Source organism: Myxine glutinosa, chromosome 10, assembly GCF_964187855.1.
Source record: "Myxine glutinosa chromosome 10, kmMyxGlut1.1, whole genome shotgun sequence".
Classification (NCBI taxonomy): Eukaryota; Metazoa; Chordata; class Myxini; order Myxiniformes; family Myxinidae; genus Myxine; species Myxine glutinosa.
This window is the reverse complement of record NC_136270.1, coordinates 46,374,124-46,388,347: the sequence shown is the minus strand read 5'-3', so window position 1 is coordinate 46,388,347 and position 14,224 is coordinate 46,374,124. Positions and strand designations below refer to the sequence as shown.

Genomic DNA, 14,224 nt, shown 5'->3' with positions numbered 1-14,224 from the left:
CAGGCACCTTTTGAGCTGGGAAGCTAATATTTGGACATGAGTGACCAAGTGATGTGGCTATCAAGGATATTTTTGATTTATTGATTAATCATTTCATCTATTAATTATTTATTTATTAATCGATTAATTATTTATTGAGTAATCAATTAATTATTTAATTTTTTATAAATGACTTATTTAATTACATTTCTAAAAGATACATCTTCGGATGAAGCACTAGTGGTTTAGTTATGCGATTAGCCAATTGATTATGAAAATATTTTGTGATAATCTTTTATTGATTTTAATTATACAATTAATCAATCAATTAGTGTACACCTCTCCCTCCCAATGCAGCCTCAATGAGCTGCACTGCGGTATTGCCGGGCGCCTGAGGCGCCCCGGCAATGCCGCGCTGCAGCATATTTAATTATTTGGCATGGGGCGGTGTACTTTGAATGTATGTGTACTTGTTTTCTTTCTTGTTTTCTTTCTTGCTTGTTTGTCCGGGCGATATCTCAGCCATCCTTTGAACGAGGAAACTGAAATTTCGGCACAGTGGTGAGCAATTCCTTTGTCAAAAACAGTATTTTTTGTTTTTTGAATAATCAATTAATTGAGGAGTTATTTAATTATTTGCGATTAATTAAGTACTTATTTAATTCATCAAATTTCCTTTCTCTTCTGACCATTAACTCAGGCATCTTTTGAGTTCGGAAGCTGATATTTGGACATGCCAATGACCAGGTGATTTGCCTGCGAAGGATATTTTTGATTTATTAATTACTCAATTAATCAATTAATCGATTAATTATTTAATTATTCGATTAATGACTTTTTTTTTTTTTTTTAAGTTACAGATTCTGATGAAATGGTGGTGGTTTATGTGTTCTATGACTGAATTGATTAATAATTTAATTTTAATGATTATTATTTATTTATTTTCATTATTAAACATTTATTTATTTTCTTTCTCATTTGGCCAATATCTCAGGCACCTTTTGCGCTCGGAAGCTAATATTTGGAGATGAGTGACCAAGTGATGTGGCTATCAAGGATATTTTTGATTGATTGATTAATTAATTAATCAATTAATCGATTAATTATTTAATTATTCGATTAATTACTATAAAAAAACTCCTTTTTTTCAGTTACAGATTCTGATGAAATGGTGGTGGTTTATGTGTTCTGTGACCGAATTGATTAATAATTTAATTTTTTAATGATTATTATTTATTTATTTTCATTATTAATCATTTATATATTTTCTTTCTCATTTGGCCAATATCTCAGACACCTTTTGAGCTGGGAAGCTAATATTTGGACATGACAGTGACCAAGTGATGTGGCTATCAAGGATATTTTTGATTTATTGATTAATCATTTAATCGATTCATTATTTATTGATTAATCAATTAATTATTTAATTTTTTTATTAATGACTTATTTTATTACATTTCTAAAAGATACATCTTCGGATGAAGCACTAGTGGTTTCGTTATGCTATTAGCCAATTGATTAAGAAAATATTTTGTGATAATCTTTTATTGATTTTAATTATACAATTAATCAATCAATTAGTGTACACCTTTCCCTCCCAATGCCGCTGTAGGATATTTAATTATTTGGCATGGGGGCGGTGTACTTTGAATGTATCTGTACTTGTTTCTGATATTTTGCCTTTTCATTTGGGCCTCCCAATTGAAGCCCCGCCCATAGGGCGGGTACCTTTGCTAGTACCTATAACTTGTACATCCTATGAAATCATTATGGCATGGTCTGTGTCATCATTATATCAACGCAAAGGCCTATTCTTGTGAAGGAGGCCTGAGTTTTACATCTTTTACATCCCCTTGAATATATGCAGATTGGATTTATCTGTCATTTTAATTTTGACGTTAGACCAAAGGTGTGTCTGCACTCTCCTTTGTGTTCTCTGTGAAAAGTTGGCACCTAAGCTGGCACCTTTTGCTGCACCATCATCAATCGTGTTAACTTGTTTTGACATAGGCCAAGGAGAATCTCATATTATGTCTGCTTATGCTGACGGTCACCTTTTTGTGCTTTGTACAGATGTCGACGAATGCTTGGAGAGAACCGAAATTTGTGGGGGAGGCAGTTGTTCAAACACCATCGGTGGATACTTCTGTTCGTGTCCCCCAGGCCATGTGACCAGTGTAGATGGGACCCAGTGTGTTGGTAAGTTCTTCATTCATTTGATTCTTTTTTTTCGCTCCCTTGCACTTTATAACAATTAGGTGGTCAGAGGCATTATGTTTACGTGCTGTCCGTCCGTCCATCCGTCCGTGCGGGCTAAACCTCGATTTTCTCAGCAACCACATGCCCGATTGAGACAAAACTTTAAGCGTAGGAGCGACACCCATGCAGAATGTTTTTACGATAATTATGATTTCATAGGTCACGTGGTATGGCAGCCATCTTGGATTAAACGCAAATAATTAAAAAATTATTTATCGGAAACTGTTGAATGGAAAAATTTGAAACTTGGCACATTGCATTGAACTTGGCCCAATGGGCAACAAAGCACGATAATGATGACATCATCGGTGAAGTAGTATAACAGCCATAAATGTTTTAACTGAATTCCTTATCCTACAAATCTGAAATTGCATGCACATGATCTCTGACCCATTTCTATTGAAACATTAAATTTATGACAACTTAGATCACATGGTTTGGCAGCCATCTTGGATAGAAAGACTAACCTTATCCGATCAACACGAAACTTCACAAATGTGATGCCCTACCCATATGCATGCAGAATGTACATTTTTGATGTCATATGTCACGTGGTGTGGCAGCCGTGTCAGCTTGAAAGCCGATATTTTAAAAAATTCCCTTCTCCGAAACCGCTTCACCAATCAATGTGAAACCTGTCCTGTCTGGTGAAAATGTGATACTTCAAAACAGCTGAAGGGATTTAAACCAAAATTGTTTATTTTTAGGACAGTGAAAGAGGGAATCTACCCATTGTCACTGGCATGGACTACACAAAGACATATTGGCGCCACAGTCGCATTGCTCTAGTTCTTACATAAGTTAATCCCATCCTACGTACAGCTATCCTATCTAATCCTCTCCGGTTGCAGTGAAGCAATCTAAAAAGTCTAAAAACCTGCTCTGCTGCTCTTGCCTCTCGTCTGTCTGCACTGTACAGCTTGTCCTTCTCCTTTTGCCACGTCGTATCTGCTGGGAAGTCAGCAGACATCACTCCCATGTACAATATCGGTCCAAAAAACCGATCCTCTCAACTACAGACAAGTTAGCTTACTTCCGATCATTAGCAAAGTGTTGGAATCCATCATTGCTGCTGATGTCAAGTCTTACCTGTTTTCAAACAACCTGATCTCTGATCTCTGACTATCAGTTTGGATTCCTTCCTGGTCACTCAACTCCGCATATGCTGCTGCTCCTCCTTCAGCAATAGATGGAAGCCGCCCTAATTCTCAAACAAGAGGTCAGGGCCACCCCCGGATATGTCTCAGGCATTTGACACAGTCTGGTATCCCGCTGTTCTTTTGAAGCTCTCTGCCTGTGGCATACAAGGCCATCTTCATTCCTGGATTTCCGAGTTCTCCCTCTCATGCAGTCAATGTTTTGCTTTCAATGGAATCCTCTTCCATCTTCTACCATGGAGGCTCGAGTGCCACATGGCTGTGTTTTAGGGCTCCTCTTGTTCCTCATCAGAAGCCTGGTGTTGGCTTAGCGGTTGGGGTGCCGGCTTGGGATCCCAGGATCCTGGGTTCGAATCCCCGTCGATCGCTGAATTAACGCCAGGGGGGTTGACTCAGCCTGTCATCCTTCCGAGGTCGGCAAATTGAGTACCAGTTCACTGGTAATTCCCTGTGTCACAAGAGGCGACTAACAGCGTTGGAGGCAGGAAGAGCATCCGGCCATAAAACATTGCTTCAAAAAGGGGACCATGGTGCCCAAAAAAGGCCAACCCCTGCTCTGCGGGGAAAATGGTCTCTAAAGGTGGTTCTTGTTCCTCATCAACATAAATGATCTCTCTGACACTCTGGAAACCCTCTCTTCCTCCTTGCAGATTGATCTACATTATGTTCAATGGTGCCACATCCCACTGACAAGCAGACAGCAACTCTGTTACTCTCTGGTGTTTTGTAATCGATTAGAGGCTCGTTTTGATAACTGGAACATGTCATTTAATCCTGGAAACCTCATAACCTCACCCTTTCACTCTGGTAGGATCGTCAAACAAACCCACATATACATTTACATGGTCACCACTGGAGGATGGTAAGTGTCTTGAACCTATAGGCCTCTTCATCAGCCATTACCTCTCCTGGGCCAACCAAATCTCACAGCTGTCCTCCAAAGGCAGCCCTGAACCAGACATCCTTTGTCATTCCAGTAATTCCTTGAAAGTTAAAGAACTACTCAGCTTATTAGGCCTTTGTGACTAACTTGATGGAGAACTGCTTTCTATTATGGACTGATGCCCCAGTATCACATCCGTTTCTCCCGGATTCTGTAGCATCTAAAACTCTCAACATTTTTGGCATCTCCCACGAAAAGGCCAAAGCAAAAGGCCTGTTCTCACATTGCAAACATGTTGATGGCCTCCATTCTCCCTCTGCTTTCTCAGCCCTCTGACTCTTCTGAGAAACTCCAGAATGAATGCTTTCTTTGAGTAACATATGTCATGAGTCTTTGAGTAACTCTTGAAAATCCTCTCTATCTATTTGCTGACGACTCTACTCTCTGTCGCTCCATTCCTCATCCCTCAGGTCGGCAGTCTGCAGCCTCCTCACTTTCTGCAGACCTGGACAAAATCACAGACTGGGCAAACAAATGGAACATGTCTTTCAATCCTGACAAATCTCTCACACTTACGATGTCTCTCCGAAAAGACTGACTGGACAACCCTCCCATCCACTTTCTGAATAATCCTCTCCAAGAAGTTCTGTCACTCAAGCTTTTGGGTCTCACTGTCTGCCATGTTCTTTCCTGGAAAAACCACATTTCAAATCTGGCCTCCAAAGCCAGTCACCGACTGGGCATCCTCCGTCGTGCGAAGTCCTTCCTTGGCACACCTGAGCTCCTCACCACTTACAAGGCTTTCATCCGCAGCTCTATGGAATACTGCTCTCCCCTCTGGGCTGGTGCTCCTGCCTCACACCTAGCTCGTCCTCACGCTGTTGAAACCAAAGCGTTCAGAATCATTGGAATCTCCCGCGATGAAGCTAACTCCAAGGGCCTTTCACTCACTCACCGCAGGCAGGTTGGTTGTCTTTCCATCTTCTCACGACTCCTCTCTGGCCTTGCCCCCCCCCCCCCAGCTCTCTCTCTGGGCTCTGTCCCGCAAATATTCTTACAGGTCGCACAAGATCTGCCTGCAACCCTCTTATGGTTAAACTGCCAAAATCAAGACTCTCTGCTCACCTTCACTCCTTCATTCCTCTTTTCTCCCGCCTCTGGAACAAACTCCCTCACTCTCTTCAATCCCACTCCACCCTCCAGGTCTTTAAAACAGCTGTTCACCACCATCTCTTATCTTCTCCCATCCAAAACCTTGATCTTTTCTACCCCCGCTAAAACACCCCAAATCCTACACTTTTTTTTTTTTTTTGAAATACCAACTTCTGCCCTGGAAGTCCTTGGTCCCCTTGTATTTTATACCTCCCCCCCCCCCCCCCTTCCCACGCCTCCTCTCCCCAAGCCCTCTCCCTCCCACACTTCTCCCTGCTCTCAAATGTTGTGTTTGTGTGCTTCCTCTTCTCTCCCCATCTTGTCTTCCGCTCCCTCTTTTTATATATTTTGTTTGTCTGGTTGATTTGTTTGTGAAATAAATGTTAGCTCTTTCACGAGCCTCGATTCAGTATACAAAAAAAGAAAAAAAGAAGCTTCCTGCTTAAAGTCCCAAAATACAGGCTTACTGCCCACCTCAACTCTTTTGTTCCTGCTCTTTTTGGTGCGGGTTTTCTGAGGCTGTTGAATCGCAATCCTCCTACAGGGGCTTCAAGCGGAGGCTGCTCTACCATCTCATGTCATCTCCCATCCCCATACCTGTAATCTTTTGTCTCCCCCACCTAACCTAATCCAACCATCTTATTTGTAGATTACTGTTTCTTCACATCCTCTCTCTTCCTGTTTGCTAATTTCCTTGCTTATTGTGTCCAACTGTTGTCCCACTGTCTGACTGTAATTACATCACCTTTTAACCCTCTCTCACCTCTCTTCCATGAGCCTCCACTCTTCACTGCAGCATGAGAAAGAGGAACAAAGTAATGGTGGTTAGCCTAGGTTTTGGGAACTTTAACCAGGAAGAGAAACATGTGTATCCTCTTTTCCATCAAACTGAAAATATTATCCCCTCCCCACAAAAATAGAGAATTTAACAAATGATAGTACATTGTGTGAATAACAGTTAATTAAAATTAAAACCTCCATATAAAGATTGGTCCAAAATGATGTGCAACTTTTTATTGACTCAGAGCGATATCATTCGTAGTTGATGAAATGTTCAATCCGAGCACGGCTCCTCGGCATGACAGCTGCTGCACGGACACTGAAGTTGTCGATGACTCGGCTGATGTTATTTTTCAATATTTGCGGTGTGTGGGGGGTGTTTTAGTAGACTTCATCTTTGGGGTACCCCCATAGGTAAGTATTTGGGAGGAGACAGATTTGGGGAGAAGGCCATAGGTTGTCCATCCATTGATAAATGAGTCGATCACCTGGGAAATGTCATTTGAAATTCCCCAAATCACCATTCGACATATCTTGCTCTCTTCTCAGTGCCGGAAGGAATCTTCTTTGCAACACGTCGACGTGTCTATCTGACCTGAAACTCGAAAATAAAAAGCTGACCTGAAAATAAAAGATGGTCACATCATACTAAAATACGCCATTTTGGTGTCTGTCTGTCTGTCTGACCGTGATATATTCCGTCATTACTTATTCAATCTCAATCAAACTTTCCAGGGAGACGACAGGTCACACGGACGAGGTTGTGGCGACTTAATTTGCCCCCCTTCCCAAAAGGGTATTCTGCCTTGGACAAACTCCTTGTTAAGGTGTATCAATAGCTTATCATGGTGTTTCGTGGGGCACACCTACAGGAAGTAGATATTATTATAAACCACAAATGATTCAGGCAATTCTGTCCAACCTACAATTATTACCTTTTTAAACAGTCGCTACTAAACTGGAAGAAGGTTGGAGGAAAGCTGACATACTTAAGGCATTCTATGCTTATCGCGTCCCCCACAGACGAACGGACTGGAGATGTCTCGACTTGCTAGGCCTCTATGTAAGCGTTAATGATCATTAGCTAATAAAAGTGCTTAAATGGGTCTTTACATATGAATGACGTATCCCATTGCCTGTCCGATTTTTCCAGCCATCAGGTGGTTATATTAGGTTAGGGTTAGGGTTAGGGTTATATGGATTGTTTATAACTTGTATCTTGGGGTCTCATATGGGATTTCTCCCAGCCATGGTTTCAAGTGTGACGTGCGATATTGCCACCGACACCCTTACGGGACAATTGTGACCTTCATTGATGCAGAACCATATTCCTGAGGGTTGTTAGCATTGTTTAGTATTCACCTGTGGGAAAATTGGAGAAAATTGGACGTACTACAACATGGGTGATGCATCGGCTAACAGTAAGGATAAGCAGAAGGCATTCATTAAGTACAAGATAACAGGACTGGAGTCTGTCTCAAATTTATACAGGAATAAACAGATAGTTAAGAAAACAGAGGGAGGATTGGTTTGCAATATATGTCCCATAAAAAAAAAAATGTGAAAAATTGACGAAACGCTGTGAAACTCGAACTTGTTCTGTAAATTGTCATAACTAGGGCATGCCCGTACTATATCTATATCTAAAATTATATCCCCCCCCTCTATTTACATGAAATGGTTTGGTCCAAAGCGAACGGCTTGCGAGTGGTGACAATCCCCCCCCTCTATTTACATGCAATGGTTTGGTCCAAAGCGAACGGCTTCCGGAGTTTGGTAAAGAAATCGCCATCGCGTGCACAAACGCGCAGGAAAGCGAATGAATCGCAAATTCGTTTTTATTAGTTGTAAAACATAGTTTAACGCCAACATAGTTTGCAAACGTGAAATAAATGAATACGCTCTCAAATGTGCCATCCGAGGCAGAGTGTGCCCGCCACGTTCGGCACACGCGATCGTTCGCTGCTCTCTGATTGGTTGAATCGTTTTTTGGACATAGCTCGGTAAGTAATTGTCCGATTAATATGAAACCTTGAAAAGGCACATCCTCGGGTCCCCAGCAATATACCTGGCAAGTTAAAAGTATATCGGACCCGTGGTTGTCGAGAAACAGCGGTCACAGACAAACGTACAGACGTACAGACAGACAGACAGAGATTACTGGAATTATAGATAGATAAAGCCATGTACCAAGTTTCAGTTCAATATGATAAAGGGTATGGGAAAAAGTATGGAAAACCACAGGTGGGATTAACAAACGGACAGACAGATGGAGAGTAAACCTATAGCACCCTTCAGTGAAACGGGTAAGGGACTAATAATTCCGCAAGCCAAAGGATAATATGAAAATAAAATGGCCAAAAAATTCAACATAACAGGAAGACATACTTTAGGTATATAAAGGGTAAATAAAAGGTTAAGACAAGTGTGGGCCCTTTAAGGAATAGCACAGGAGCCTCGGTGGATGATGATGGCGAGACGGCAAGCTCACTGAAACTTGTTTGCTTCTAAATTTACACAAGAACGGTCAGGGGAACTTCCAATAGCGGAGGGTAACTATCTCAGAGGTGAGCAAGAGATTCTTGAAGAGATGGAGGAGGTAAAGAAACAACTTGAAAAATGAAGGGAATCATAAAGCTCCGGGGCCAGATACCATGCATCCTGGAGTATTGAGGGAGGTAGCAGAGCAAATAAGTGTTGTGTTAACGGATATATTTAACAGCTCATTGGAGCCAGGAGAGGTGGCGGAGGATTGGAGAAGAAAATGTAATAAATTTACTGTTATTTAAGAAAGGATCCAGAGAAGGATACGAGAACTTTAGACCTTAACATCAGTGTTTGGCTTTTTGGGAAGGTGTTGGGAGGTCATGTTTAACAAACTAACTGGAATTCCATGAGACCGTTTCTGACTGAGTGGATGAGGGTAGTACAGTCGATGTAGTATATCCGGACATTATTATTCCTAATTTACATGAATGATTTGAAGTGGGTTTAAGAGACGGCTTTCTATATTTGCAGATGACACTGAGCTTGGAGGTAAGGTAGATATCAGAGAGGGGAAGGGGGTGGGGGGTGGGGGGTTGAGGGGGGCTGATTGGTTTCAAGAAAGTTGAGATCCTTTAATGGGCTGGGCAAAAGATTATCAGATACAGTTCAACACAAGGACGGGTAAGGTGCTAAGGTTTGGTAAGAATAATGCAAGGGGCCGTCTTGGTGTATAGGTTGGGTCTTTGACAAGGACGATTTGATTCGATTTTGGTGAAGATCTGGGTCCGGATGCTGGAGTTTTAAAGTGATTCTTCACCATTGGGTGATGGGACTAAAAACGATATATAGCAGGATATCTCAAAAAGTTACGGACGGATTCGAACAAAACATTGTGGACAGGGTGACAAGGACGAATCAATCCAATTTTGGTGAAGATCCGGATTGGGATCCGGCTTATCAGTGGAATACAAAACCCAAACTGTTCAGCCTGGAGGTACGCGCTCTACTGAGTGCCGTTCTAGTTTAACATTGAGTTGTTTAAATATCTGGAAGTAGTCGGGATAGAGGGGTACTAAGATGTTGGCCTGGTTGCACAGGCTAACTGGTCCTCATGTCCTCTTCCTGCATTGAAGTTCCTTGTGTTTCTCGTCTGGTGCTCACTCGTATTCACCTTGTTATGGTAGTCAGATTTCACCAAGAGAGTATATATAAAAGCACAACTAACTAAACATACAGCCATGGCCAAAGATATTGGCACCCTTGCACGTTTTTCAACTAATGCACCATTTCTTCCAGAAAATTGTTGAAATTAAAATATATTTTGGTATCCACATATGTATTGCTTTGGTTTGCAGTGGAACAAAACAGAAAAAGCTGAAAAAATTACTAAATCTTAGCTTATTCCACACAGGAATCCTAAAATGGCCCGGACAATATTATTGGCACCTTTTAGAAGTTGTTAGAAATAATTAGATTTCAAGCAGGTGATTCTACTTTACTTTGGAATTTAACTCACCTATGGTGAGTTGCAAGTGCCTGCAATATAAAAATCATTCATTCAACCAGTTTGAATGGAGAAAAGGAGTCATTCTGCTGTTTTGTGTCACTGTTTGTACCGCAACGAGCATGGAGAAAAGAAAAAAACAGAGAATTGTCTGATGAGGTCAGACACAAGATTGTAGCCAAGCATGGACAATCTCAAGGCTACAAGTTCAGCTCCAGAGACCTTGATGTTCCTGTGCCTACCATACACAATGTTATCAGGAAGTGTAAGGCCCATGACACTATATCCAACCTCCCTGGACGTGGCCGCTCGAGAAAACTTGATCGAAGATTGCAGCGAAGGATTGTTCGAATGGTGGAGAAAGCACATCGATCAACTGCCAAACAGATTCAACCTGATCTTCAAACAGAAGGTACGACAGTTTCAACTCGCAACATCCGTCGCCAACTCAATGAAAGGGGGTTCTATGGTAGGAGACCGAGGAGGACCCCACTGCTGAGAAAGCCGAACTGGAGTTTTCCAAAACACACCTGAACAAGCCAAAGTCTTCTGGGAGAATGTCCTGTGGACAGATGAGACCAAGTTAGAGCTTATCGGTAAAGCACATCATCTCTATGTTTACAGAAAACAAAATGAAGCCTTCAAAGAAAAGAACACCTTCCCTACAGTCAAACATGGAGGAGGTTCAGTGATGTTTTGGGGTTGCTGTGCTGCCTCTGGTACTGGGTGCGTTGAATGTGTGCATGGCATCATAAAATCCGGAGATTACCAAGGTATTTTGGAGCACAATGTTGAACCCAGTGTCAGAAAGCGGGGTCTCCGTCAAAGCTCATGGGTCTTGCAGCAGGACAATGACCCCAAACATACTCCAAAAAGCATCCAGGAATGGTTCAAGACAAAATGTTGGAATGTTCTGAAGTGGCCAGCAATGAGTCTGGATCTAAATCCTATTGAACACCTGTGGGGAGATCTGAAAACAGCAGTTGGGGGAAGGCACCCTTCAAATCTGGGAGAACTGGAACAGTTTGCACAAGAAGAGTGGGTCAAACTGCCAGTAGAGAGGTGTCGGAAGCTCATTCATGGCTATAGGAAGCGCTTGACTGCAGTTATTTTGTCCAAATTCTGTGCTACCAAATATTAAGTCGAGGGTGTCAATAATTTTGTCATTTCCATTTGTTTTTCTTTTCTGATTTAAAAGGATAAATTAAGTTCTGAATCAAAAACAATGGTTCTGTAATATTAACAGTGAAATAAAGAATTGTGGAGACCAAATACTTTTGTCAATTTCAACTTATTTTTAGAGAAAATTGTGAGTTATTTGAAAAAAGTGCAAGGGTGCCAATAGTTTTGGCCATGACTGTGTTTGGGTTTACATTCAATCACTCAACCAAACGTTCCCACGAGGAACCGCTCAGTTGGACGAGAAAGATCTCTGATAGTACTTTGAGGAAAGCTCTCAGGAGATTGCGATCTCATTTATTTTGAGTTTGTTATTTCAAACGATCCATCAGACGAGCTGTGATGCAGTTTTTGAAATCTGCACAGGGAGTTCAGAAGCAATTTTTATTCAACAGTCTCAGTCCGAAGGTCACCAAAACACGCTTTACAACGTGAAACGGTCCAGGCTCCCTCCACATGTTTCAGCTGTAACAGTGCAGATTTGAATTCTCCCATTTGTATAATATAAGTTTTGGTGTTAACATTAGTTGTTATATCATGTGAGCCCATGTTACATTAAGATACACAGCTTCTGGTTGGGTCGTTCCAGGTCAAGACGGGTCACGTTCGGCTTTCAGCATCATGTGCCTTGCTGTTTTTCAAAGTCCCCGCATCGGTAGAGGGTCGTTTAAAGAGTTTCAGATGTAAGTGATGTTCACAGTCAGGGTCACCCACCCTCCTGCCTGTAAGTTGGCTTTGTAATGCATAAGAACGGGCTCTCTGGCATGAAATCAAAGTCACGTAATTCCACTGGCGCACAGACGGCCCTCTTGTGAAAGAGAGAACTGTAATCGTGACAGAAAAAGTCACGTGTATGTCTGCATCTGGTGCTTAAAAATGGAACGAACGGACAAGACCGATCAGAACTTTCCAAGATCCTTAATGAAGCTGATGCTTTTTGTATTGTCGGCCTCCAGTTTGGAAATTTGCTTTCCGCCTGGTAAAAGTGCGAGTTTGCGAGTTCTTCTCCAAAACTCCAACGGCCCTTGTGCCTTTGACGTTAAGGGGAAAGAAGAGCACAGAATCTTCTTACTTGTGTCTTCATTACATGAGTCGTATAAACTCGTGGCACATTTCTATAGGTGTGGCTGCTTACAGGTAGTCCTTTGAGATATCTTTCTTCATTGGGAGGTTACTGGTTGGGATTCTGGTTTAAAGTCCAGAGCTTGCACATGTCAATGTCCATTGGATGCGCCTGATCGTAACTGATCCTGGGAGCAAACTGTGAGCAACTTCGAGTTGAGCCCGGTTATTACTTTGATGGGGGGCCTCCACGGTAGCGGAGCGATGGCAGGCTAGCTCAGCTGGTAGTGCGCTCGCTTCTGGGCTGCCTGGTTGTGGATTCCTTCAGCCCTGTAATCGAAGCCGTTCTCATTTAGTGTTAGCAGGTGTGATGCATCTCGGAGAGTGCCGCCATTCAGGTGGGAATGTTTTCTGCTTCTCCTCTTCTTGTTCTCCTTGAGCCTGGTGTTGGCTTAGCGGTTGGGGTGCCGGCTTGGGATTCCTAGGTTCATGGGTTTGAATCCGGGTCGATCGCTGAATTAACGCCAGGGGGGTTGACTCAGCCTGTCATCCTTCCGAGGTCGGCAAATTGAGTACCAGTTCACTGGTAATTCCCGGTGTGTTGCAAGAGGCGACCAACAGGGTTGCTGGCAGGAAGGACATCCGGCCATAAAACATTGCTTCAAAAAGGGGACCAGGGTGCCAGAAAAATCCAACCCCTGCTCTGTGGGAAAAATGGCCTCCAAAGGTGGTTCTTTCTTTTCTCTTCTTGTTCTCCTCTTCTCCGCTTCTTCTTCTTCTCTCCTTCATCCTGCTTCTTCTTCTCTCTTTCATCCTGCTTCTTCTTCTCTCCTGCATCCTGCTTCTGTGGGAAACTCGTGGCACAGTTTAATGAAGCTTCCATGTATAAATAATGTTAAATGGGATGTGGATTTTAAGTTACATTATGTTCATAATCTGTTTGTCTGCGAGCAGGATATCTCCAAAAGTTATGGACATATTTGAACGGAATTTGCTGGACAGGTTGGGATTGTGACGAGGACTAATTTATTAGATTTTGGTGAATATCCAGATCTGGATACACGAATTTCTGAAGTGATTCTTTACCACTGAGAGATGGGGCCAAAACCATATACAACACGATATCTCAAAAACTGTGGACGAGTTGTGACAAAACTTGGTGAATGAGTTGGTCAGGTGACAATAAGAAGCTGATTCGATTTTGATTGATGTCAGATCCAGATTTGACCAATCAGTGGATTCAAAACATAAACTGTTCAACCTGGCGGATGTACGCACTTTCCCGAGTACCGTTCTAGTTCATTGCTAGAATGTTGTGCAATTATTTATTTTCCATCCCAGACAAATTATCCAAGAAGTGCTGATGAAAGCATTTATTTCTTTATTTTTCCGTTTTATCTGAAGCTTGTAGTGGAGCTTGGACATAAATCACTTGCAGGGCAAAGACATTAGTAAACGTCATTGTACTTTTGCATGAATTACAAGGACGTTGCCGGACAATGGACAAATGCATCCAGTATAAATGGGAGCCATTGGTTCAGATGGGAATGCTATACAGGCCAACCCTCTTTAGTGTGGTTCCGAACATCGTGCTGAAGCATCTATCTATAATTCCAGTAATCTCTGTGTGTGTGTGTGTGTGTATGTGTGTGTGTATGTGTGTGTGTATGTGTGTGTGTCGTTTGTCTGTGACCGCTGTTTCTCAACCACGGGTCCGATATACTTGAAACTTGCCAGGTATATTGCTGGGGACCCGAGGATGTGCCTTTTCAAGGTTTCATA

The 14,224-nt window shown here is 42.2% G+C and overlaps 1 protein-coding gene across 1 annotated transcript in view; it reads left to right on the top strand.

Annotated features, from left to right (window-relative positions):
* The window catches only part of LOC137434504 (fibrillin-2), a 360,988-nt gene that overhangs the window by 117,845 nt on the left and 228,919 nt on the right, over nucleotides 1-14,224 (top strand). The window contains exon 8 of the mRNA XM_068127594.2: nucleotides 2,053-2,178. Coding sequence (XP_067983695.2) covers nucleotides 2,053-2,178 — 126 coding nt within the window. The remainder of the gene's footprint in view (nucleotides 1-2,052; nucleotides 2,179-14,224) is intronic.